This window comes from Mastomys coucha, unplaced genomic scaffold (assembly GCF_008632895.1).
Source record: "Mastomys coucha isolate ucsf_1 unplaced genomic scaffold, UCSF_Mcou_1 pScaffold14, whole genome shotgun sequence".
Lineage (NCBI taxonomy): Eukaryota > Metazoa > Chordata > Mammalia > Rodentia > Muridae > Mastomys > Mastomys coucha.
In genome coordinates, this window is record NW_022196896.1 from 79916544 (window position 1) to 79944370 (window position 27827).

Sequence of the window (27827 nt, forward strand, 5' to 3'; positions counted from 1 at the left end):
TTGATGATAGCCAACAATGTTACAGGCAAGCCTGGCTGTTGATGATAGCCAACAATGTTACAGGCAAGTTTGACTGTTGATGATAGCCAACAATGATATAGGAAAGCCTGGTTGTTGGATTAAAAACTCATAAAAGTTTGTGGCAGTCAGAAATAAAATACTTATAACAGTTTATGTATTCCCAATTTCCAATTTCTGATGATTCTTTAACAGTGAAATCAGTTAGAATGAGGTTGGAAATAACCCTTACTACAAGCTAGACTTATTCTCTTTTTAAGGTTCATTAGAGGTGTCATATGAAACAATCTTATGAAAGAGACGAGAGAGCACTGCTCTGATACGCTATGAATGAAGTATTTTTGTGTTAATGAGCCACTATCCTACAAGAAGAAACACTAGGAAATTTGCCAGTATATAGTGCCCATCAAGGGCTATCTGTTGATATCCACTCTATCCAAGTACCTAATTAGTGGAGAGGCTGGTGTAGTTGTACATGCCCATACATAGGACACATCTTTAAAATCACCCCTTTCTGGTACTTCCCAATAAATATGCTAATTTCATATTCTCCAGAAAGCTATTCATAGTCCCTGCAGCTCTAGAATGATCTCTACTTGTCACAATTAACACTTGCTGAAAATACTGTTTCCCCTCTCAGTGTCACCTCAGCCTCTGGAGCCTGCTCCCTTCCCAGCCTCTCCACGTACCCACCAGTATACATAACAATCAAATAGCTGCTGCCTAGTTCTGGTCACCCAATAACCTAGAAGCCAATAAATACCTACTTGAGCTTGGCTTCCTTTGAAATTCTCACTTATTGGTTTTTGTATATTTGCCAGTGTGCTGCCTGTTGTTTTAAAATAAAAATCTCAGTTGTTCTATTTTACCAATGAAGACTCCAGAGCCAGATGTTGAGGTGAAACACTGCTAGCTCTGAGAGGTAAAGGAAGCACCCAGGTGACCTTCCACCTCAGCTGACATCCCAGAACAAACCCCCTCTCTCATATTGTGTCAAAAAGACTCCGTCAAACTAAATGTCCCTCCCCTTTACTTCCTGTGTGTCTCTCTGTGCGTCCTCCTGACTCCCTCTCTAAGGATTTTTTTCTCAATAATCTTATGTTCACTTCCAGTCAGCTGTTTGTCTGCGTTGCTTCTTGAAGTGTGGTTGACTTTATTTAATCCTGTTTACAATATTCAAGCAGAAAGCTCTTGGATTAAAGGTGAGTCCTAAGGCTGAGCCACACCACAACTAAAACAGGATTTTCCAGTGAATAATACAGCCTCGGGCTTCACAGTGTGATGAAGTATCCTGCAGCAGTTGCCCACTTGCCTTAGGGTCTGCAGCCTCAGAAGACTCTGAAGACAGCCTCCTCTCCTTCTTTTACTTCATCGACCCTGTGAGCTCAGTGCTTGCTCTAGTGAACACCTCGACCCTCGGAATATGCCACATCAGCTCTCCATTTTCTACAGTGCAGATTTACCTCCTCTCGGACCCCTCCCCAGTGTACCAGTCATACCCCAGCAGCTTCCCGTGCTTCTTCGTTGGTTCCTAACTTCTTACAGCACACATGCGACTAGATGCAGCTATGCATTTATTTGTCACCTGGTCTAGGGTGGAACAACATCTAGTGGGACAAGGATCCAACAGTGGTAAATATTTAGGATGTAGAGAAAAGGGATCTAACCTGACCCCACAGTGACAAGGGGGCTTTACTCCAGAGATAGGGTGCAGAGGTAGACTTTGCAAGCGGTTGGAAGAGAGTTGAGCGAAGGACAGGACAGCATTATAGGCTGGACAGTTTCAGCACTGTAGTTTGGTGGAATTCCCTGCTGAACTGGAAAGCCAGGAGTAGTGTCTGGATTTCATCTCCAGAGACTCTCTTTGAATTGGCCTGGAGTGGACCCATTTTTTGGTAGGTGTCTTGAATGTGCAACTAAGGCTGAGAAAGACTCCAGGCAGAGGAAACAACACAGAAAAGGAGCAGGAAATTCCATCATGCCAACATGGAGACCATGTGAGTAGAAACTATTTCTAGGCCACTGATAACTGAAGATAAGTCGTTTCTATCATGTGTGGCCAAGAACCCAACGTTTTCTTTATTGTTTACAATGTCCAAAATGATCTCCTTACCCTTGAAAATACTTTACGATCTCAGTATTCCAGAAGCCAGCAGACACAGCTCAGTGCTTGCTTCTGCTTTCACTAGTTCCTTAGTCAGAGGATGTGACTAGGAACGACCCATCTAAACTCAGGGACAGCACACGACACTGCATGCTGTTGACCATTCTGTTCAAAAGGTTTAAATATATTTTATGCCACAACTTGCCTAGATCATTGCAGCAAAAACTACTGTTTTATCACACCTAACTCTGAGGGTTTTTCATATTAAGACAAGAGAATTAGCAAAATAGAAAAACTCAGTGAGCAAACATGAAACATGTCACAAACAGCCAAACACACAATCAGATTCTTAGAAGGATTATTGACATAGTAAAAGGGTGTTGCTTTGGTTTCTACCCACCAGGCTCTGATACTGGGGCTGGGCAGGGGCGGGGGGACTCACATGGATTTAAAGCAGGATGCATTCCAAAAACTGAAGTACAGATCAATGGAATAGAACGGAGATCTAAACATAAGCCCAGACAGCTATAACCACTGAATTTTCAACAACAAAACAAACAAAACAAAAATATACATTGTTGACCACACTGTCCCTATGATATGTGGTACCTAGAAAACTGGATGACCACTTGGAGAAGCATGACCTAGATCCTGTTTTTCAACCTGCACAAAAACTCCAAATGGATCAAAGACTTTACGGTCAAAGCCAAAACTCAGGTATCATCAGAGGAAAAGAAGGGGGAAGACTTAAGGGTATAGTCAGAGGCAACAACTTTCTCAGTAAGAACCCAGGAAATAAGACCAGTAAGTGATGCCTGTGGCTTTATGAAATTCAAAATTCTTCTTCATCAAGAGAAACAGCTGATTGAATGAAGAGATAACCTGCAGAAGGGGAGAAATATTTGCCAATTATACATCTGATAAAAGATTAATAGTTAGAATATTCCTTCTGACTTCTGCCCCATTCCAAAACAAACAAACAAAAAACAACAAATAGACAAAGCACACAATCAGGTAAATGGGTTGATGAACCGAACAACCCATGAGATACAAATGGCCAGTAATGAGATACAAATGGCCAGTAAACATGAAGAGAATGTTTCAGCTCTCTAAGCCATCAGAGAAGAAAAACAAAATTATATTGAGATTGCATACTACTCCAGTCAAGTGGCGATTATTATAACAAACAATCCATGCAGACAGGAGCGCAAGGAAGGAGGGTTGAGATGATGGTGGACATGTAACTATCCCAACCTCCAAGGAAATTAGTATGGAGACTTTCTAAAAACACTATAAAAAGAACTTCCATACGACCTGGCTATACCACTCCTGGGTATTTTACTCCAAGGACTCCTGGCCAGCTGATTACAGGAAACTGTGCACATTGATGCTTCATACAGCACTGTGCACAATAGCTAAATTATGGAACCAGCCTAGGTATCCAACCACAGAGGGATGGAGCAGGAAAATGTCATGTATATATGTAATGGTATTTTTTTCAACCATAAGAATAAAAGAGAAAGAGAAGGAAGGAAAGGCAAGGAGGAAGAGGAAGAGAAGGAGGAAGAAATCAAAGGGAGAGAGGGGGAGAAGTAGTAGGAGAGGGAGGGAAGAGGGGGAAGAGAATCAGCTGCTGCTCTCTGCTTGCATACGCTGCCGAGTCCCAATACAGAAACTGAAGGTCTGACTTCCAGTCCTGTTCAAGTCAGTATTTATAGAAGTACGAACTACTAGGTCACAGCATGGGCCACCACTCTTTCCCTTATGGATGAGGGTCAATATTATTCTTTTTTTTTTTTTTCTGAATTGTATAGAACCCTTTGGTGGTTTTGCCTGGCTTTAAACTGGTGCCGCTGCCCAGGCACACAAGTTTCCTTTTCTTTCGAATGGTGTTACTGATGCCATGGACCCCTATTTCATCATTGTCTTTTCAGCACAGTGTTTGAGGTCTAGGGCTGTACAGGTGACATCACATTTCCCTACCTTTGCTGGCAAGGACCATTCCCTCTGCAGGGACCTGCCATTTCGTTTTTGTACGGAAACTTGCTAACTGAGGCAGGCATCAAGTGCAAAGCAGCTTCCTCTGGTACCCCTGGAAAGGTGACTCACTTCTCTCACCCAAACCTGATGCCTGCTTTGTGTTAGTGTCACCCCCTTGTTTTTTTTTTACCCCATTTTCTCAATGCTCAGCCTCCAGTTGTTAAGGTTTTTGTCTTTTACTGTTTATTGTAATAGACATTAGGGGCTAAGTGCTGGCCCCCAAGACCTGGAGTCTGCATGTAGGCCTCGGGATGCTGTCCTCAAGTTAATTATGGTTGGTGAATAAAGATGCTGACTGGCAACAGCAGGACAGAAGAGACATAGGTAGGGTTCAGGTTTCACTGGCTTGTAGGAGAGAGGACCAGGAGGAAGAAAGACAAACAAGAAGCTGCTATGGTGTAAAAGAATAATGTTCAGGAGGGAAAAGGAGAGCTACCATGGGATAGCTGAGCCATAAAAAATATGGCCATGTGGGCTGGCCAATTGGAGTTAAGAGCAGCCCAGATGGAACATAGTAAATAGTAAGTGATAATTTGGTGTTATCGATAGGAACCAAAATTCTAACAGCATGGAGGGCAGGCAGTCACCCAGCTATTGTGCTGCCTAAGGCGTATTAAAAATATAAAGGCTGTGTGTGTTTTGCATCCAGGGACACAAATGGTCTAAGGCGGGGAAGAAGCCCCGGGCTGGGATTTTAATATTTTTTACTACATCCAGTGCCACTGTGTACAGTTTATATGGATGCAGTCATAGGTTTGGATGAGGTAATAATCATGAAAAAAATCAAAACTGATCCTATTAACAGATTAATCCTGAATGAGGAGCCAACTATACAGGGTATACTCATTTTCATGCAAAAACAGTATTAGCAATATGCCTGGTTTGTAACTTTTGTTTTGCTGCATTCAGACAGAAACCTATTCGTTGCAAGCCTAATGATGTCAGATCTTCGAAACCAAGATATTTGCAAATGTAGCCACAGGCTCACAAAGCATTTGAAACCCTACAAACACAGCAGCAAGATTTCATTTTCATTTAGACTCAAAAGGATGTGAGCAGCATGGCACCCTCCCTTGGGTGCTTTTGAAAGCAAAAGGTACATGAAAGACCCAAAATGTGGGGGTGAGAAGACACATTTAAATATGTAAATGAAAGTAAGTAACTACCTCACCAAGCTTCCTAATCCCCATTTAATCAATCCCAGCAATTAAAATAATGGAGCAATAAAACACTCTGGGGATCATAAGGACTTCAGTGCTGAACCATATACGGATCTGTGTCCTCCCCGCCGCGTCTTACGACTTCTGTCATAACCAGTTATTATCCAACCAAGGGCTGTTTGTGCTCTATGTGAGACGGCCATGTGCTTTACTGGAAAGTAGAAAAGGGTTTTTTCCATACTGTTTATTAATCTTTTTCTTAACACAGCCATGGGACTTTATTTCCTCGTGTTTTATTCTTTTTCTCCTTATGTTGAAAAGTTAAATTGTCATGCTAATGGTTAACGTCCATGGAAAGTCAATCCACTAGGCCTCAGCCAGAGCATTTTATGGAGACTAACTTATTCAGATTTTTACTTCACTCAATGACATAGTAACTTTTATTATGATCATTTACAAATGAGGGGACTGATGCTCAGGGACATTGAACAGCTTGGCCACATATGTGATAGAGCAGTGGTTCAAATCCACACCCTTAACCATGTTAGTCTCCTTCCTAATGAGGAGAGATACCAGGTGGATTTGTTTTGTTTGTTTGTTTGTTTGGTTGGTTTTTGTTTATTTGTTTTTGAATGCTTAAATAACATGTGTCTAGCTAATTAAAAATAGTGGCCACAGCATTTCCATTATGTTTTCAAAACCAAACTGGACCATCACACACAAACATCCATCTCCTCTAGACCTCTTAGCTGTGTTCATCAGTCCATGTGTGTACTCTGAGGTTCCAGGACACACTGTGGCCACCACCATGCCCACTTTTTATGGCCCACACATTACACTCTGCACACACTGCTGTGTGCACAGTGTGAACCCCTTGAGAGCAGGCACCATGCTCACCTATCATGGATGGAATGGTTGTTCCAACATCATCTGCGGAGGTGCCCATGTTAAGTATTTTCAATAAAAAGGATCTGAGCACACTGAACAGATCTTTTCTTTTTCCTTTTCTATATGTAGTTTAACAGATCAGAATGATATGGTAAATAAATGTTACACTCACTCTCTAACACTACTGAGTGACAACCAGGGGTGAGAATAAGTCTATTAAAATAGACTATGGTAAAGTCCCTAAACCTAGGAACCCAGCCTTAGAGCAATGTTACAGTCCTTTTAATCTTTGCATAACATGTTAACTTTACCCTTTAAAGGAATTTGCAGTATTAAAAAGAAAAACACTAATCATTCTTTTAAATAACTGCAAAATCAGAAAGCAGCAGCCTTCCTCTGAGAAAGGACGGAGTGCCATTTCTAAGTGTCCACTCCAATAAGGAGGACCATTTTATCATCTACTACAAAGCAAGAAAGTTGGCACATGACACCTGTGAAACCATCCAAGGATGATTGTGCGAATTTGAATCTGGTGGTCACGGCACACAGTTTCAGGAAGTAGAGAGGACAAATTTCAGCTGTCTTAGGAAGACCTGGTCCTCTTATGCCTGAGTAGGAAAATATGATCAGAGATCAGGAGATGCGACAAGGAAACATAGGTACTAGCCTTCACTGACGTCTCTGGGAGATAGTGCGGGTTCCTCAGCTTGGTCGTGATGTAGAAGCGGAAGTCAGGAGCATACTCGATTGTGGAGTCTCCAAGCCGAATGCATGTGCTCCCACCCTGCTTGAAGATCTGCTTCAACAAAAGAGGCTCCAGAATTGGGTCCAGCTCTTCTCCCACATTTTCTAGCAACACTAAAGGCAGAAAAAAAATTCCATCATACTTAAAATATTGACTAAAGCATCCAGGTTTAGTCTTCCAACTCTCCAGATGGTTTCTGTTCCAGTAGCTACCTATAATGCTACTTTCATCTTCTATGAGTACAGAGAAGTAATGTCATAGAAACACTGCCCGCTGTGGGGAGGATCATGAGTAAGTCTACATGGCATCTCTACTTGCTTCTACGCCCCTAAGCCAACCAGCCTGGCTTAATGGTCTCCACCCTGGGACTTGCTGTATCTAGGCGTGATGGCTGAGAAAATGTATTTTTTTGGAGCTATTTCAGTGATCACTGTATTTTTATTACAAAAATAACTCACAGATATTGTAGAACATCTAGAAACACAGGAAATTATAAAGAAGAAATTGGGCAACTACCTCTAATCAGATTATCTTCCTCTCCTCTGTTAAACAGCTTAGGTTGACCTATGTAAATTGATTGAAAATGATGCAAAACTTCATATAACATAATTACCTAATGAATAATTCTCAGTTGAATTTTTCTATCAATTTCTCTATACATGCTTAAGATGAAACAAATATCAATTTCTGTCCTATTTATTTTGCATGACATTATAACAAAATTATCCTATACTATTAAAATTGATAAACATATTACTGTTAGCTTTTAACCAGTGGTGTGGTTTTGATATTATTATATTTGGATATTTTTCTATTCTAAGACATAAGTATCACTCTAAGCAAAGCTTAGCATTTCAGAATATTTTCTTTTGATGTCATTCTAGAAAGGACCAGAGACAAATGATCTTTAACAGTGTTAAACTCCTAGTGCATTTGTTAAGTTAAAGTGTTGCACAATGAGGATTAAACCTCTGACACAGGCACCTCTGAGGTCACATACCTGGTAAGTGTCCCTTGAAGGACTGGGGATAATCCCAGCTGGAAGAGTGGCCTCAGGACTGAGGGACTGGTAGATGTTTGCACTATGCGTGCAGACAAATTCTTCCCTTCCCTGGTTACTCATGGCTGAATGAATTTCTACAACTACCTCCCTACCCTACCATTCCTCCACTGCTGGGATCTTGGCCAAGAGAGACACAGAAGGTAACTTTTAAGAACTCACTTTCACTTTCTGCTCAGTTAATTTCATAGTTAAATAAAATGAACATACCATAATGAATAACTATGCTAATTTCCCATTGTTTAAGTTACTCTTTCCCCACCATTATTAATGACACTGTGAATGTTGTTTTTCCTTAAAGTCTGTTCCTGATTCTGTTCATGCTGGTCCTAGAAGTGAATGTGCAGCCAATTTTTTGAGACACTTTAAGTCACGTTACAAACTACTTTCCTGAAAAGCTGTGAGACATCAAAGCTTCAGGAGGACACTCTCTTCATTGCTGACATTGCTATCTGTACAAAGTTTGATACAAAGCAGGGGAGGAGGGTGCGGACAGTCAAGATGGGAAAAGTCAGGAAGGTGTAGATAAGATGCTATCTCTCACCATTTCAATGGAGAGTGCCAATGATCTGTGTAGATTAACTTCTTCTCAGCAGTGCTTAATTATTATACTATATATACTTTATTGAGACAGTAAATGCAGGCGCACCTAGACTTTCAATATCATTGGTTGTCGCACTTTTAAAATAAGTCTCTTTTAAAACTTTTTTCTTGAAGTAGGCCTTATTTTAAAACTCAGTACAACAAAAGAAGAGGGAGACATGGCTCTAGTTGAAGCAGAGGCAGGTGGATGAAGTTGGCAAAACCCTCTGCCTCTCCACCCAGGCTGCCTGGGAAGAATAGGAGATTTAAAGCCTCTGACCCTGCATCCTGAGTGAGGTAACCCAATCACAAAAGAACAAACACGATATGCACTCTCTGATAAGTGGTTATTAGCCCAGAAGTTTGGAATACAGGAAGAACAACCCACAAACCACAAGGAACTCAAGAAGAAGCAAGACCAAAAGGTGGACATTGCATTCCTTCTTAAAAGGGAGAACCAAATACCCACGGAAGGAGTTGCAGAGACTAACTATGGAGCAGAGACTGAAGGAAGGGCAAGCCAGCCTAAATATAGCTATCTCCTGAGAGGCTCTGACAGTACCTGACTAATACAGATGTAGAGGCTCACAGCCATCCATTGAACTGAGTACAGGGTCCTCAATGAAGGAGTTGGAGAAAGGACCTATGGAGCTGAGGGGTTTGCAGCCCCTTAGGATGAACAACAATATGAACTAACTAGTACCCTCAGAGGTCCCAAGGTCTCAACCACCAACCAAGAACTGCACATGGAGGGGTCTGATTGTTCTGGCAGCATGTGTATAGTAGAGGATTGCTAATTCGATCATCAATAGGAGGAGAGGAGCTTGGCCCTGTGAAGATTCTGTGCCCCAGTGTAGGGGAATGCCAGGGCCAGAAAGTGGGAGAGGGCAGGGTGGCAGGCATGGGGAGGGGGGAGGCAACAGGGTTTTGTTTTTGTTGTTTTTGTTTGTTTCTTTGTTTTTTGGAGGGGAAACTGGGAATGGAGAAATTTACATGTAAATAAAGAAAATATCTAATAATAATAAAAAAAAGCCTCTGACCCTGAATAGGCCAGTATCTAAAGATAATTTCTCAAGCAGAAGGAGTATTAACCACTTATGTTTTCAAACTTCTACTTGATGGTTAAATATATAGATAAGAGCTTGCCATCTTTTTATGAGAATTTAAATTTTTTACTCCTTTCTGATGTTCGATGTTAGAACACATGAAAAAAAAAAAATATTAGCCAGAGGCAAAAGACCTGGGAGTTCTGGCCAGCGTTCTCCTCATGGGACATGCACTCCTAGCTAACCATTGAGCTTTCTCTAATATTTCATCTGCCTTCTTACTACATGATATAATAAGAGCTATAGTGGGATTCCAACTTTTGTTGTTGATGAAACTCAGCATAAGAAAACACAGAACCCCATATACATCTGGTGCAGCACAGTGTATAAGAAACATCTTTAAGGGTTTGTGCAATGTTGCTCACCCCACCCTGTATGCTGTGACCTACGGTCCTTTGTTCTCTCCTGTTGCATCTCACTGATGGATGTTTAAAATACTCAGTAGTCTTTCTCTTCCATGACTAGGATGCATAATTAGATAGTTCACCTCTATTACCTGCCCTATAATTATGGAATTTAAACATCAAAATCTATAACCAAGATTTTAAAAAAAATATCAAAAATCCCAAGCAGATGGTAGACACTCCATCGTTTTACTTTTATCATACCAAACATTTTAATATTTATATTAAATAATTTCAATTGCTTGAAGAACTTGAAGTGACAATTCTGTCTAGAATTTCTCTCTGATTTTTCTGAATTCACACAGAGCATCATCTATGGCATTCTCATTATGTTTTTTTTTTTTTTTTTTTTTTTTTTTTTTTTTTTTGGTTTTTTCGAGACAGGGTTTCTCTCTGTAATCCCGGCTGTCCTGGTACTCACTATGTAGACCAGGCTGGCCTCGAACTCGGAAATCCGCCTGCCTCCGCCTCCCAAGTGCTAGGATTAAAGGCGTGCGCCACCACCGCCCGGCTTCATTATGTTTTAAGATATTATAAGTAAACCATTTATCACATTCTGAAATAATGTGAAAAGCCCCGGGTATGATCCTCAGTAATTGAAACTACACTGACAAAACCCTATCGACTGAGCATTCATCTGAAACTAATTATGCAATAAATAATAAGTAATTTCTTCCTTCACACAGCTAATGTGCAGGTGAGGAAACTGAAGTTATTGAACTAACCACTGAATGGCAAAGGCAGAGAAAGGCAGAGACTCTGGATCAGAACCAAGGGGCCAACCCAGAATACCACTCTGCTCCTTATGTAAGAGATGCCCAGTTCACTGGTCCTTGCACGAGGGATCCTCACTTTCCATCTTCATTACAGTAATACATGATTAGTTCTGACATCACACAAGCAAAATACTTGAAGAGTAGAGATTATGGTTCCCTATTTGTTTAGCTCCTACATCTCCCACAACACTTTAAATACAAGTTGTTCTATGTCATACTGGAGTAACTATAAATAATGTACTGTACACTGTTCTAAAAAGTTAGAAGGACTTTGAATTTTTTAACCATATAAAATGATGTTTGAGAATATAAATATGTTTTCCAAGATTTGACAGAATGTATATGTATGAACATTGCATGGCATACCATAAATGTGTACATGTATGTGTCAATTTAATGTGAATTTAAAATAGTTTAAAATTCAAAAATAGCATAGAATGAAATACCCTGTGTGTGTTTGCATGTCTGTGGACAAAGTCTTAAAAAATAAATTTTGAGTTTTTTCATTTCATGCTTACACTAAAATCCTAAAATATAATTAAAACTTGAAAGCAAGATCATTACTAACAAACAAACATAGATGTTATGGGACTGCCAGCATGCTTGTTACGTCTCTGAGCTAAACAACTCTTACAGCAAGAGGGACCTGAGGATCTTCTCCTGGAGCCAAATATGCCATGGTTTCATAAGTGCTTGTCTTTCTTTGGCTAAGTTTGACAAGGTAAACAGATTTGAAAAGGGCCCAATTAGTGCAGACCGCAAGCATGCTGCATTTTGTTTTAGCAAGTGTGCCACCTGCATAAGACCTTGATTAAAAACAATTCTTGTCATTTTCCTAATCTCTCTATTTTGAATGCCAGATAAATAGTGAGGCACGCAAAATCTGCTCAATTTCCCTGGTGCTTTTGTAGCATAATTCAAGAAGAAACAGAAAATGAAACTAACCGTTGTATTAAAGCATGATTGGCATAGCAATATCAATGGGCTTTTTAACTGTAGAAGATTAATAATGAAAACTGAAGAAAAGCAGATAGACAAAAATTAAAACCGCCAACTTAGAGGCAGCCCCCACAACCACACTTTTTAACTCCTTGTCTTCTAGAGGTTCACTGTCTGGGAGGTCCTCGTTTGATTATTAATAAATAATGAGAGTTCAGCAAGGTCATCACTTAATAACAAACCTGACAGCCAGGTGGGGGTGGGGCACACCTTTAACCCCAACACTCAGGCAGAGGAGGGTGGATCTGCCAGTTCAAGGCCCACCGTCTCTACAGTTCTAAGACTAAAGAGTTCTAAGATAGCCAGAGCTACACAGAGAAACCTTGTCTTGAAAAAGCCACCCCCCCCAAAAAAAACCAAAACAAACAAACAAACAAGCAAGCCTGACACAGATGCTTTCAAAACACAGCTACAAAGTGTGTACGCATTGTGCCCTGTCTGGGCATTTCCACTCCTGCACTTCTTACTCATCTACATACCAGGAGTTCCAAACTGGATACAGTTTTCCAGAGTCCTGACATAGTCAGGGTCATTTAGTTTAATGAGCTGAAGACTATTGGCTTTCTCCATGTTCTTGATCCACTTATTAGCCTGACCTTGAGGGTCTATCATCAGAGGCCACCTTCTTGCATTCCTGAAACAGAGAAGAGAGAGAATTCAGGTCGGACCATAACTAGTCTCACATGACTGCACTAGTTGGTCTCAGATGACTCAAAGTTTAGCCTTTGTTAGTAATGTTTTACTCCTCTACATCATGGAAAATGATGTTCTTGACGCAGGCACATTTAGTCTGAGCAAACTGATAGAAAAACTGCCAAAGCCATTTCACAAAGTTAAAAGGAATTCTTTAACTACTTTTGGAATAATACAGTCTCTAAATTTTAAATTACATGCTATATAATATCTGCACTTCTTGCAAAATATGCTACAATGAGACTATCCTTTCTACCTAGGCTTTGTTATCAATTAATCCTGTGACCTGAGCAGGTTAGTTCATTCCCTTAGCTTCTATGTGTTTCTCTGTGTTGATATTTGTACAAGAGAAGGAAAAAAAATGGATTCATTCCTAGTCTGTCTGTCTGTCTCTCTAGCTGTCTCCCTCTCTCTCTCTCAGCCACATCTCCCTCTTCCCCCTCCAGTGTCCCTCCTCCCATATCCCTCTCCCCTAACATCTCGCTCTCTCACCCCCTTTGTCTTCCTCTCTCTCCCCCATCTTATCCCTCATCCCTCTCTTTCCCTCCCCCCTCTTTAGTAGAGTTATAATGATTTAAGAAAAATAAATAGCATAGCTTTCTATCATCAAACTTCCATAGCAGTTATGAACGCTGTAGGGTTATAACCATGGACCCATCTTTGTTTCAAACACTAACACATTTAATGTCATTTATGTAGCTCATTGTACACTTGCTTTGTGGTTGTGAGCTTCCTAAGTGCAGAAATAAACTCTCTGAAGGTCATGGGAAAACTCTACCTATTGTATTAATCCCACTGAAAAAATGCCAAAAGCAAGAGCAGCAGCCATCAGGACTCAATTTATGTGTAGAACTGGGGAACCAGAAGTTATCCAGCATCTGACACATTCTTGAGAGATGCAGCCATGTAGCTTCCTGCTTTGTGTGAAATGTAATCAGCACTTAGTGATTTAATAAACACTGGCCAGAATTGTGGCCCATGTCTTTTAAGAAGGAACAGAAAATTCATGCAGAAGGGCAGTAGGGGGAAATGGAAGAAGATTGAGGGGAAGAAACTAGGAATGGAACAGGATGGTATTAAATTCACTCTTATGATAATATGAATCTAGAATGTCATTGGATAATTTATCTCCCCAAGTTGAAAGTAATCAGACCAAAGATTAGTATTGTATCTTAGATATAAGTAATAAGAAGAGAACTGTATGCTTCAGAAAATGAATGGATATGAAAGTAAATTATAAAGAAATAAAATTATAAATGTGTAAAGATTTTTCAGCTTGTCACATTTTAGAAACATTTTTAAGTTTGGAGAAACGTGTGTTAAGTGGTATTTAGACATCTTGAGAGAAGCTGAGCAACCTCTTCATTGTTCTGCTGCCCCGTCCCCAGTTATTTTAGCCATGATAACCAGGTTCATGCTGTCTCTTTGTCCAAAACATACTTCTTCCCAATCTTTTCATGTCTAAATTCTACTCATGTTTCAAGGTCAGCTCACAAGCTATGTAGATCACAAGGCCTTTCCAGGTCTCTTTTCTCTTGGAGTCTTTTTAGCAGGTCATCCTCATTACATTTATGACACTTTCACAGAATGGTGATATTCTATTAATGCAGTTCTATCATTTCTTAACTATATCACCTCACTAAATTGTGTAGTCCCTTGAGGGATGGATACATGCTGATTCTTAGTTTTCAGTTTGTATTTGATAAACTTTTAATATGGTTATATTTAATAATATTAAGCAAAAAACGTCTGGCAGACAATACAAAAAATTTAATTATTCAAAAATTTAAATTTTCTACATGGTTGTCTCTACAGAGAAAACATGGCTCACTGAACAGTATCTGAAAAGTACTTGGTGATACTGACCAGGAGAAGCCTACTTAACCCTGCCTCTTCCATTGATTACCTATTGCATGCCTGGCCCCCCCCCCAAAAAAAAAAACCCGTTCAAATTACAAATTCCAACTACTTTCAGATTCTAAGAAATGAATAAACAGGCCAACAAATGACAAAAATCATTAGTAAGAATGATCAGTAGAAGGCTGTGAATAATCTGGATTTTCTCCCTTTTACTGTCTGGATTAACAAAGCCACTTTATAGCAGCCATAGGGTGGGGGTGAGGGTAGCTCTCAAAATGGAGAAAGAAAATGTCCATGTATCAGCCAGTAAGCATGGGGGTGAGACTGGAGGCAGGGTCAGGGTGGGGCAGGAGCTTGTACCTGTCCCTCAAAGGGCTAACAATTTAGTTGGGTGATGTAGTTAAGAAGTGATAGAGTTGCTGTAATAGAATATCACCATTCTGTGAAAGTACCATAAATATGACATAAATCTGGGTCCCAGACTAGACTCTGACTAGTGTGTGCTCAGAAGCAGACCCAAAAAGGCTGTCAAAGCCGTTTAAGTCTGAGCCAACATTGAGAAACATAATAACTAGAAAACAGATATTAATTGACTTGTCTGATTCCTAAAACCAAACTCAGTCTTGCCCAGAGGATTTTAGCAAGACCCAGGTTTTCACAGTCAGAAGGTCTAGAAAAGGTTACTTAGTATGCAAAGAGCCAGAATGCATTTGCTTCCCAGAGGAACAAAGACACTGAACCAATTGGACATAGAAGCAGTCCCAGAACAGATAGCACAACTACTCTTCAGGAAATGAGGATGAATATGGTTTACGCAAATGAAGAAATGAGATTTTAGAACTGAAAAACATAATGTCTGAAATAAAAATTCTACTGTGGGCTCCATAGTAAAAAGGAAATGACAGACCTATTCTATCCACATATTTCCAGATATATGAGCATAAAATGAGTAAAACCAAACAAGGAAGACAAAAAGATTGGGGGAAAATAGTGCCTCAGAGATTTATTAGATGACACCTGAATTCTGAACATCTTTGCCCCAAATGCAGAGGCGCCCACATTCATAAAAGAAGCATTATTAAAGCTCAAATCACACATCAAAGCCCACCACAATAATAGTGGGAGACTTCAGAACCCTACTTTTGTCATTGAAACAAAAACTAAACAGAGAAACAATGAAACTAACTAAAGTTATGAACGAAATGGATCTAACATACCAATATAACATCTTCTCAGCACCTCACAGAATCTTCTCCAAGACCGACCGTACAATTGGGCATAAAGCAAATCTCAACAGATACAAGAAGATGGAAATAACACAATGCATCTTATCAGATCACTATTAATTAAGGCTGGACTTCAAAAACAACAGAAACAACAAAAAGTCCACATACTCATGGAAACTAAATAACACTGAACTAAATTGATCACTTGGTCATGGAAGAAATAAAGAAATTAAGGACATTCCAGAACTCAGTGAAAATAAAGGCCCAACATACCCAAACTTATTAGATATAATAAAAGAAGCATTAAGAGGAAAGTTAAGACAACACACAGAGAAAGCCCCACTCTCAGGTGATCTAACAAGCCCAGGATCCCAGAATCACAGGATCACAGAGACAGCTTGACTCTGAGGAGTTCTGACACAACCAGGATCACAGGAAGGACAGGCTCCAGTCAGATTTAGCAAGGGCAGGTAGCACTAGAGTTAACCAGATGGCAGGGGGCAAGTGTAAGAAAATAAACAACACAAAATAAGGTCACTTGCCATCATCAGAACCCAATTCTCCTACCATAGCAAGTCCTGGACACACCATCACACTGGAAACGCAAGATTCAGATCTAAAATCACTTATCATGATGATGATACAGGACCTTAAGAAAGACATAAATAGCACCCTCAAAGAAATACAGGAGAACATAGGTAAAGAGCTAGAAACTCTTAAAGAGGAAACATAAAAAATCCCTTAAAGAACTACAGGAAAACACAATCAAACAGGTGAAGAAAATGAGCAAAACCATCTAGAATCTAAAAATGGAAATAGAAACAATAAAGAAATCAGAAAGAGAGACAATCCTGGAGATACAAAACCTAGAAAAGAAATCAGGAGTCACAGATGCAAGTATCACCAACAGAATGCAAGAGATAGAAGCGAGAATCTCAGGGGCAGAAGACACCTTAGAAAACATTGACACAACAGTCAAAGAAAATGCAAAAAGCAAAAAGCTCCTAACCCAAAACATCCAGGAAATCCAGGACACAACGAGAAGACCAAACCTAAAGATAATAGGTATAGAAGAGAGTGAAGACTCCCAATGTAATGGGTCAGTAAATATCTTTCAACAAAATAATAGAAGAAAACTTCCCTAACCTAAAGAAAGAAATGCCCATAAACACACAAGAAGCCTACAGAACTTCAAATAGACTGGACTAGAAAAGAAATTCGTCCCGCCACATAATAATCAAAACACCAAATGCACTAAACAAAGAAAGAATTGTAAAAGCAGCAAGGGAAAAAAAAGACAAGTAACATATAAAGGCAGGCCTATCAGAATTACGGCAGATTTCTCACCAGAGACTTCTAGAAAGCTAGAAGATCCTGGGCAGATGTCATACAGACCCTAACAGAACACGAATGCCAGTCCAGGCTACTATACCCAGCAAAACTCTCAATTACCATAGATGGAGAAAACAAGATATTCCATGACAAAACAAAATTTACACAATATCTTTCTACAAATCCAGCCCTACAAAGGATAATAGATGGAAAACATCAACATAAGGAGCAAAACTACACCCTAGAAGAAGCAAGAAGAACCACTGGCCATTGAAACAGTTGGTAGATGACTTTATGGATAGACCATCTTAATACCTACACCATTTCTTAAATGAATGTAACCTGCTCTCTGTGGGCTGAGAATGAAGTCACTCACTCAAGTCAAATAGCTTTGACCATAGCAGGAAATCTGTATCCAAAAATCGTGCCTACAATTCACTCCTTGAAACAGCAGAACTGTCAACTCTCAGCTTAGCTACTATGAAGGTAAAATCCTTTGTTGATGTAAGGGCCATTGAAGTAGAGCCTTATTACAATGAAATCCAATGTCTAAAAATTGTTCTTATTTTGGGCTTGTATCACAGTAAGAGCCAAGATTTTAAGCTCTACTAAAAACAAACCAAAAGAACAAACAAACAAAAAAACTTTATCTATTTATGTTCATTTAAAAAAATACTAATAGTCATGTATTATTTTAAAATATACAGTTAATATGTTTGGAGTTATTTAAAATTTATATTGAGAAAAATGTATGTATTTTCAGTATTGCTGTAGACAAGCATCTACATAAGACTGTTCAATTGATTGTTGTTTTATATCAAACAATTTTTATAATACTCATTTTTTTGCAATATTTAATAAATTAAAAAAAGAAAAAAAGAGGAAAGTTAATAGCATTAAGTGCCTTCATAAAGAAATTAGGGCGATCTTATACTAGCAACTTAACAGCACACCTGAAAGTTCTGGAACAAAAAAGAACCAAAGAACAAGATGGCAGGAAATACTCAAACTTAGGACTGAAATCAATCTATTAGAAACAAAGAGAATAACTCAAGAAATCAATAAAACCTGGTTCTTTGAGAAAATCAGCAAGATAGAGAAATCTTTAGCCAAATTAACTAAAAGACAGAGAGACAGTCGCCAAATTAACAAAATTAGAAATAAAAAGGGAGACATAACAACAGAAACTAAGGAAATGAAAAAAATCATTAGGTCTTACTTCGAAAGCCTGTATCCCACAAAACTGAATAATCTAAATGAAATGGATGATTTTTTTTCTTGACAAATACTACTTACCAAAGTTAAATCATGGTCAGGTAAACTCTCTAAACAGTTAAACAGTTCTATAGCCCTTAAGAAAAATAGGAGCAGTCATTAACAGTCTCCCAACCAAAAAAAAAAAAAAACCAAAAAACAAAAGCTCCAGGGCTAGATGGTTTTAATGCAGAATTGTACCAGATATTCAAAGAAGAGCTAATAACAATACTCCTCAGACTATTCCACAAACAAGAAACAGAAAGAACTGCTAAATTCATTTTATGAGGACATAGTCACCCTCCTACCTAAGCCACATAAAGACTCAACGAAGAATTTCATAACAATTTCCCTTATAAACATTGATTCAAAAATACTCAATAAAATTTTTGTAAACTGAATCCAAGAACGCATCAAAAACATCCATGATCAAGTAGGCTTCATGCCAGAAATGCAGAAAAAAATTCAATATACAAAAATTCATCAACATAATCCACAATATAAGCAAACTGAAAGAAAAATCACTTTATCATCTCATTCAATGTTGAAAAAGCCTTTACAAAATCCAACAGCTCTTCATGTTAAACATCTTGGAGAGATCAGGGATACAAGGCACATACCTAGACATAATAAAAGCAATAGAAGCAAACTAATAGCCAATATCAAACTAAATGGAGAGAAACTTAAAGCAATCCCACTAAAATCAGGGACAAGGCAAGGCTGCCCACTCTCTCCCTATCTATTCAATATAATACTTGAAGTTCTAGCTAGAGCAATCAGACAACAAAAGGAGATCAAAGGAATATAAACTGAAAAGGAAGAAATCAAAGTATCACTATTTGCAGATGATATGATAGTATACATCAGCAACCCCCAAAATTCTACCAGAGAACTCCTACAGCTGGTAAAAAACCTTTAGCAAAGTGGCTGAATACAAAACTAACTCAAAGAATCAGTAGCTCTCCTTTATACAAATGATAAATAGGCTGAGAAAGAAATTAGGGAAACAACAACCTTCACAATAGCTACTAAAATATAAAATATCTTGTTGTAACTCTAATCAAGCAAGTAAAAGAACTGTATGACAAGAACTTCAAGTATCTGAAGAAAGAAATAAAAGAAGACCTCAGAAGATGGAAACATCTCCCATGCTCATGGATATGTAGGATTACCATAGTGAAAATAGCCATCTTACCAAAAGCAATCCTCAGATTCAATGCAATTCCCATCAAAATTACAACACGTTTTTTCACAGACCTTAAAAAAGCAATTCTCAACTTCATATGGAAAAACAAAAACCTAAGATATTTAAAACAATCCTGTACAATAAAAAAACTTCTAGAAGAATAACCATCTCTGATCTCAAACTACTACAGAGCAATAATAATAAAAACTGCAAATTGTATTGGTATAGAAACAGACAGATTGATTAATGGAATTGAATAAAAGACTCAGAAATAACCCACACACACCTTTGGACACTTGATTTTTGATAAAAACCATCCAATGGAAAAAAGAAAGCATCTTCAACAAATAGTGCTGATCTAATTGGATGTCTGCATGTAGAAGAATGCAAATAGACTCATATCACACTGCAAAAAACCTCAAAGTCCAAGTGGATCAAAGACCTCAACATAAAACTGTATATACAAAATCTAATAAGGAAGAAGTGGGGAAATGCCTTAAACTTATTGGTACAAGAGACAATTTTCTGAACAGAACACCAATGGCTCTGGATCTAAGATCAAAAATTGATAAGTGGGACCTCATGAAGCTGAAAAGCTTCTGTAAGGCAAAGAAAACTATCAATAGGACAAAATGGCAGCCTATAGATTGGGAAAAGATCTTCACTAACCCTACATCTGACAGAGGGCTAATGCCCAAAATATATAAAGACCTCAAAAAGTTAGACTCCAACAAACCAAATAACCCAATTTTAAAAATAGGGTACAGAACTAAATAGAGAATTCTTTCTTTCTTTCTTTATTTATTAGGTATTTTCTTTATTTACATGTAAATTTCTCCTTTCCCAGTTTCCCCTCCAAAAAACAAAGAAACAAACAAAAACAACAAAAACAAACCCCTGTTGCCTCCCCCCTCCCCTTGCCTGCCACCCCGCCCTCTCCCACTTATTGGCCCTGGCATTCCCCTACACTGGGGCACAGAACCTTCACAGGGCCAAGGTCCTCTCCTCCTATTGATGATCGAATTTGTAATCCTCTACTATACACATGCTGCCAGAACAATCAGACCCCTCCATGTGCAGTCCTTGGTTGGTGGTTGAGACCCTGGGAGCTCTGAGGATACTAGTTAGTTGTTTGTCCTAAGGGGCTGCAAACCCCTCAGCTCCATAGGTCCTTTCTCTAACTCCTTCATTGAGGACCCTGTACTTAGTTCAATGGATAGCTGTGAGCCTCTACATTAGTCAGGTACTGTCAGAGCAAATAGAGAATTCTTAATAGAGGAATCTTGAATAGCAAACAGGCACTTAAAGAGATGTTCAGTGTCCTTAGTCATCAGGGAAATACAAATCAAAACAACCCTAAGATTCCACCTCACACCAAAATAAAATTAAAAAAAAAAAACTCAAATAGCACACACTGGCTAGGATGTGGAGAAAGGGGAACACTTCTCCATTGCTAGTGGGAGTGAAAACTTGTACAACTAATATGGAAATCAATTTGGTGGTTTCTCAGAAAACTGGCAATAAACCCTGCTCCTGGGCATATCCCCAAAAGATTTTCCAACATACCACAAGGACACACGCTTCAGTACATTCATAGCAGCTTTATTCATAATAGCCAGCAATGAAAACAACCCAGAGGTCCCTCAGCTGAAGAATGGATACAGAAAATGTGGTTCATTTACACAATGGAATACTATCCAGCTATTAAAAACAAGGGTATCTTGAATGTTTGTAGGCAAATATCATCCTGAGTGAGGTAACCCAGACCTAAAAGGACATGCATAGTATGTAACTCACTGATGAGTGGTATTATCCATAAAGTACATGATACCCATGATACATGTCAAGACCCAAAGAAGCTAAACAAAAAGGAAGGCCCAAGCGAGGATGTTTGAATCTCATGTAGAAGGGGCACAGATGGAGCGAGGAAATTGAGGAGAGGGGATGGACATGAGAATGGGAGGGGTGTTCAGGATCAGGTGTGGGGAGAGACAGGAGAATGGGCCAGAGGAACGAGAGCATGAATGGAAATCTGCATGCAGCTGCCAGGGGTAGGGGTGGGGGTTCTCTAGGAAGTGACAGAGACCTGGGATGGGGGAAGCTCCCATGAGTCAATGCGGGTAATGCGTAGCAGTGGGAATATGGAACCTGAGGAAGCCACCAGGACCCCCCCTTGGAGGGATAAAGGCACCAACCCACCCACAAAACTTTCAACCCAAAATATATTCTGTCTAAAAGAAATACAGGGACAAAAATGGAGCAGAGATTGAGAGAATGGCTAATCAATAACTGGCCCAACTTTAAACCCATTCATTAGGTAAGCACCAGCCCCTGACACTATTAATGGTACTCTGCTATGCTCGCAGACAGGAGCCTAGCATTACTGTACTCCGAGAGGTTCCACCCTGAAGCTAACTGAAACAGATGCAGATACCTATAGCAAAACATTGGACAGAGGTTGGAGACATTTATGGAAGAGTTGGGCGAAGGATTGAAGACCCTGAAAGGGACAGGAACTCTACAGGAAGATCAACAGTATCAATTAACCAGGACCCTGGATGCTCTCAGAGACTGAACCCCCTGGTCTGAGGCCCCTGGCACATATGTACCAGATGAGCAGCTCAGTCTCCATGTGGGTCTCCTAACAGCTGGTGCAGGGGCAATCCTGAAAGCTGTTGTCTGTCTGTGGAATCTGTTACTCGACAGAGCTGCCCTGTCTGGCCTCAGTGGGAGAGGATATGCCTAACCCTGCAGAGACCTGGTGAGAGGGGATACTCAGGGGTGGGGCCCACTCTGTCAGAGGAGATGAGGGAGGGGAAGTAGGGGAAAGAACTATGTGAGAAGAGAACTGGGAGGTGGGAAAGTGATTGGGATGTAAGAAAACAAAATAAAAACATTTTAAAAATTAAAAATAAATATAAACCTTTTCTTCTCATGAAACAGTAAAAAGAAAATTCAATACACAAAAAAGAATGCTAAAAATTATTCAAATAATTTAAAAATATGAGAAACAAGAAGCTAACAAAACATCAGGTATAAAAACACATAAAGCGGTAGACTTATCTATTCTATTTTTTTTTTTATGTTTTCACATGTGCTTAAAATCTAGCTGCATTTCCAAACAAGAGCCTCAATTAAATAGAATAGCAGGGATACACAGAGGTTCTCCTGTACCCTCACTAGTTCAATTCAGATGGTAGACTTACAGTCAGCCATCTCGATACCTACAAGAGGAAGGGCATAAGAAGAGACTGTTAGATTCCATAAGAATCCAAGGTTTAGGGGCAGAGCAAGACAATGGTTCAGTGATACCTGAAGAGAGCATTTTGGTTTCTTTTAAAAACACAGAAATGTTATGTGAATATGGTTTGTTTTAATCCCAGGTGTGGGATATGAGGCTGTTTTAGCAGCTAACTATGGTCTGTCTTGTGCTCTGGCAGAGGTATGATTTCTGCCAACTGAAGATGGTTTATGTTTGGAATTCTGGGGACTCCTGAGAGGGTATATGAATGCCAGAGCACCGAGAGAGGCGCCTGCTGCTCCCCTGCTGCTGTGGCTTCCTGCTGCAGCTTTTGCTGGTTTGTTGCTGATTGCTGATTGTTTTTGCTGTCTGATGGATTTCTGGTCGGAGATATCCTGACAACAAAGATTGGACTTGCCACTAGGAACTCAACACTCCTAATCTCCAAGAAGTAGTCTAAAGAGATCTATGCCCCCTTTCCCCTATAACTTTCTTTTGTGCCTACCTAGTATTGGTGGATTGGAAGGGATCGGGGTGGTAGATAAAATAACCCAATAAAGTAGACAAAAGGTATGGTTACTGTGGTGGTTTGTATGTACTTGGCCCAGGGAGTGGCACTACTAGGAGGTGTGGCCTTGTTGGAGTAGGTGTGTCACTGTGGGTGTGGGCTTAAGACCCTCATCCTAGTTGCTTGGAAGTCAGTATTCTGCTAGCAGCCTTTAGATGAAGATGTAGGACTCTCAGCTCCTCCTGTATCATGCCTGCCTGGATGCTGCCATGTTCCAACCTTGATGATACTGGACTGAACCTCTGAACCTTTAAGGCAGCCCCAGTTAAATGCTTTCCTTATAAAATATGTCTTGGTCATGATGTCAGTTCACAGCAGTAAAACCCTAACTAAGACAGTGGCAGATACCCTCCAGTGTTGTGGATTGGTTCTAATGCTATTTTTGTTAACTCAGCTCCCCAAATCACACAGGAACCTGCATGTCTGCCTGTAAGACACAGAGGGTCCCTGCCCCCAATTGGCTCTAGGTGGTAAATAAAGTTGCTAGTGGCCAATGGCTGGGCAGGGAGACAAAAGTATCACCCTAGATTTCCTGGGCAAGAGACCAATGAGAGAGAGTTTTTAGAATCACCATGAAGGGGAAGCAGAAACATCAGGCTTGAGAGCTATAAGAGAAAAAGCATATAACCATTTAAGAATTGGGGAAGAGTGGCCTTAGGGGCCATGCCCCCTCCCATTGGGTCTGAGGTAGCAGATATGAAATATAGATTTTAGTAACTAAAATATATAGGAGGGGAGGAATTAGTAATGAGGACATTTGGGAGTGGCCGAGCCATTGAGCTTAGGACATATTAAAAATAAGGCTACATATGTATGTGTCTTTCATTTGTTAATCCAAAACATTTGGGCAGGTAGCAAGGACTGTGCGCACACCCTCCAGGGAGTTTAGAACGGATTAACATGCTATGTATTCAATCCAGCAGTCTCCCATGATATGCTAAGCCTAACAGTTACACCAGCAACAAAAGCTAAGAAAACCAGGCAAGAGACCAAAGATCCTATTCTTCCTGTAATGGATCAAAGGTGGTGCCACCCTCCTTTTGAAACCCCAGGAGTTATGTGGAGAAATGCTTCCCCCAGGGATAAAGAAGAGGGATTAAGTCCAGACCTCAGACCGAGAACACATTCCCAGGCCCATTTCTACAAGAAATGCTAGGGAGAGCCCCACGACTCCTACAATCAGGCTGAGTTGCTGGAACTAATCTAGCAGCCCTTGTAAGCATTTGTAAACCTTAATAAAAGAATACTGTGGTGGTTTGAATATGCTTGGCTCATAGGAAGTGGCACCATTAGGAGGTGTGGCCTTGTTGGAGGAAGTGAGTCACTATGGGGATGGGCTTTGAGGTGTTATGCTTAAACTCTGCACAGGACAGAAGAGACTTCCTCCTCACTGCCTGAAGAAGACAGTCTCTCCTGGTTGTCTTTGGATCAAGATATAGAACTTTTGGCTCCTCCAGCACCATGTCTGCCTATCCATTGCCATGTTTGCTCCCATGATGATAACACACTGAACCTCTGAAACTGTAAACCAGCCCCAATTAAATGCTCCCTTGGTCACTGGTGTCTCTTCACAGCAATAAAACCTTAACTAAAACAGAAATGGGTACCATGAACTGGGGTATTGGTGTGATGGGCCTGACCAGAGTTTTGTTTGGAGGAAAGTGCATTTTGGAACTTTGGATTATGAAAGCAGTGGAATGTTTTAAGTGGGGCTTAATGAGCCATACTAGTAGGAAGATGTAAGACATTGGTGAAGTAAACTTTCAGTCCTGGCCCAAGGGGTTTCAGAGAAGGATTTTAGTATGTTCCCTCGAATCATTCTTGTGATTTGTTGGTGAAGATTGTGGTTGCTTTTTGCCTTTGTCTGAAGACTACCTGGGACTAAGGTAAAGAGATTTAGATTAATTGCATTGACAAAGGAAGTCTCACAGAGTGGCTCACCAACCTTTCATAATTCAATGGCATTTCTAGCCCAAAGTTTCAAAGTTCTTCCACAATCCTCCCCAAAACACATGGTCAGGCATGTTACAGTGATAACTTATTATCCTGGTAACAATTTCTGTCTTGACTAAGGTTTCTATTGCTGTGATGAAAGACCACCCTAAACATAACTTGAGAAGCAAAGGGTTTACTTCACTTCCAATTTCAGGTAATAGCCCATCAGTGAAGAAGTAAGGGCAGAAACTCAATCAGCCCACAATGGGTTGGGAACCACCCACATCACTTAATTAAGAAAATGTTTACAGCCAGATTTCATGTAGGCCTTTTCTCAATTGAGATCCCTTTCTCTCTGGTGATTCTAGCTTATGCCATGTCAACACAAAGCTGGACAGCATACAGACTGAAGGAGATTTTCTTTTACCCAATGAAATCAACGTAACAGCCAAAACCACTTGTGATGCTTGGTATGTTTGCATCCCCTTCAACTGGTGGACAACAGTGTTCAATTTAATTATCCATTTGCAGCACTATACTGGAAGCCATTGACAGTGCAATAAGCCAAGGAAAAGAGGGGAAGGGCACACAGATTGGAAAGAAATTAAAGTGTCACTATGTGCACAGCATGATTGCCAATATATAATATCCTAAAAAATCAACATAATTTATAAATGCCAAGTGAGTTTTTAAAGTTACAAGGTACCAAGTCGGTATGCAAATAATCTTCTCTAGAATATAGGAAATCTTAATACTAGCAGTTAACAACCAAACCAAAAAAAAAATGCAATTTATAAGAGTAAACGAAAATTAAATTCTATTCATATATAAACCAGCTATATATTTGAAAACTTAAAACAAGTGGAGAAATATACTATATCCATCTGTTAGAAGACTTCTTAAGTTGTCAATATTGATCAGAGATAGCAACGTACTCAAAAATAAAAATTTCAAGAGTATATCTTTAAGATTTTTATATTTTATTCTAAAATAAATTGTGGTAACAGCTAAACGAAATGTTTTTTAAAGAGAAGAAGAAAAAAAAAAGACATGTAGAGGAATTTTTGTACAGCAACATGGCTACTCAGGGATGGGATCACTTCCAAAGATAAGATTTAGCTGAAATGATGTGCTCTGGACACATGATCCAACTGGAATACAGACATACCCTTAATATACACCTTTATTTTCAAACAGTGTAGGTAAGGTTAATTTGTATAAGGAAGTAGCCATCTTCAAAAGTGATATCTAGTGATATCTAATTGAGGGGAAGACAAAGTGACACATCAAAGAAAGATTTGACAGAATGAGTCAGAGATAGGATATGCTCAACTCAAATGAGAACAACAGAGGAAGACTACTTAAGAGTATTGAAAAGGGGGGAAAGGAATGGTGTGATGAGTTATGTGTATGTATAGCAAAGTTTTACAGAGACAGGTTGTGGAGAGAACAAGCTAGACACAGGTGAAGATAGAATGAGCCAGAGAATGAGAAGGAGCCAGAAGATTAGAATAGATTGTCAAATGAGGCATAAGAGGCCAGGCAGAACAATTGAGTCAGAAGCAGAGAAAAAGGGGACTGAATCAGTCAGCTTGGAAGATGAGATTGTAAGAGGCCTAGAAGCTTCCAGGCCTAGACCTAGGGATAGTTAGAACAGAGAAGGAAATGCTCTGGACTCAGCCCAAGCCGTTTGTTCACACAGCTTGGGTATGGCTCTCATCTCATCACTTTATCTGAGGAAATAAAAGTGATGAAGACATATTACCTAACTCAAGTTTCCAGAACCAAGATGATGCAATACTTGTATCATGGTAGGCAATTAGCTCAAGGGATAGAATAAAGAATCCAGCAGCAGACTCTCATGTATAGGGAAAATACACTTTCAATAAAAATACAGCAGTGAAATTGATAGCGATAGCTGATAGCAGTGATTGGGGAAGTGATAATGTTTTAGAAAAGCTGTGCTGGGACAACTCTGTCTCCCCCTTTATGTAAACATATGAATGAGCCTCTGTAATTACAAAAAATGAGTAGTGTTCTATACCTAGTTAACAGCTGTAGCCAACTTTTGTCCTATCAAATAATGTTCTTCATGTGACAATTTCTTCATTGAAGATCAGAAGAACATAAATTCGGCTTTTTTGGTGGGAGATGGGGCTTCCACAAAATATTAGATGAATAAAACTCAGGTAGATGGAAAAGTAAATGCTAGTTTTTAGAATAATCTGTGGAAGCATTTATTGTAGAAGGTGTTGTACAGCATATTTTAGTGGAAATAATTTCATGTTTGGAGTAAAAAACATTGAAATAAAAGTGAACAAGCATTTTATTTATTTGCTTACATTGCCACCATCATTTTACATTATTTTTGGCAAAAATAAAAAGAAAATGTGGTTCTCTTCAGTCTTCCCTTCTTACTTCCTCCATCAAATGTCCTTTTGTTACTATTTTAAATGTTGGCTTATTTATTTATTCATTTGTGTATCTGTATGTGTCCGTGCGAAGATCAGAGGACAATCTGTAGGAGTTCATTTTCTCATTCAACACTGTAGGTCCTTGGGATCAAATTCAGGTTGGCACCCTCAGCACCAGGCACCAGTGCCTGCTAAGCTATCCCACTGACCCTCAAACATTCTCCAGTGCCTGCTAA

General features: G+C 39.5%; 1 protein-coding gene across 4 annotated transcripts in view; it reads right to left on the reverse strand.

Annotated features, from left to right (window-relative positions):
* Nucleotides 1-27827, reverse strand: part of Dnah7 (dynein axonemal heavy chain 7) — a 254194-nt gene that overhangs the window by 63995 nt on the left and 162372 nt on the right. For all 4 annotated transcript variants that reach the window (XM_031367445.1, XM_031367448.1, XM_031367446.1 and 1 more), the window contains 2 exons: nt 12362-12516; nt 6878-7068 (listed from right to left, as the gene is read on the reverse strand). In XM_031367445.1, the coding sequence (XP_031223305.1) occupies nt 6878-7068; nt 12362-12516 (346 nt within the window). The remainder of the gene's footprint in view (nt 1-6877; nt 7069-12361; nt 12517-27827) is intronic.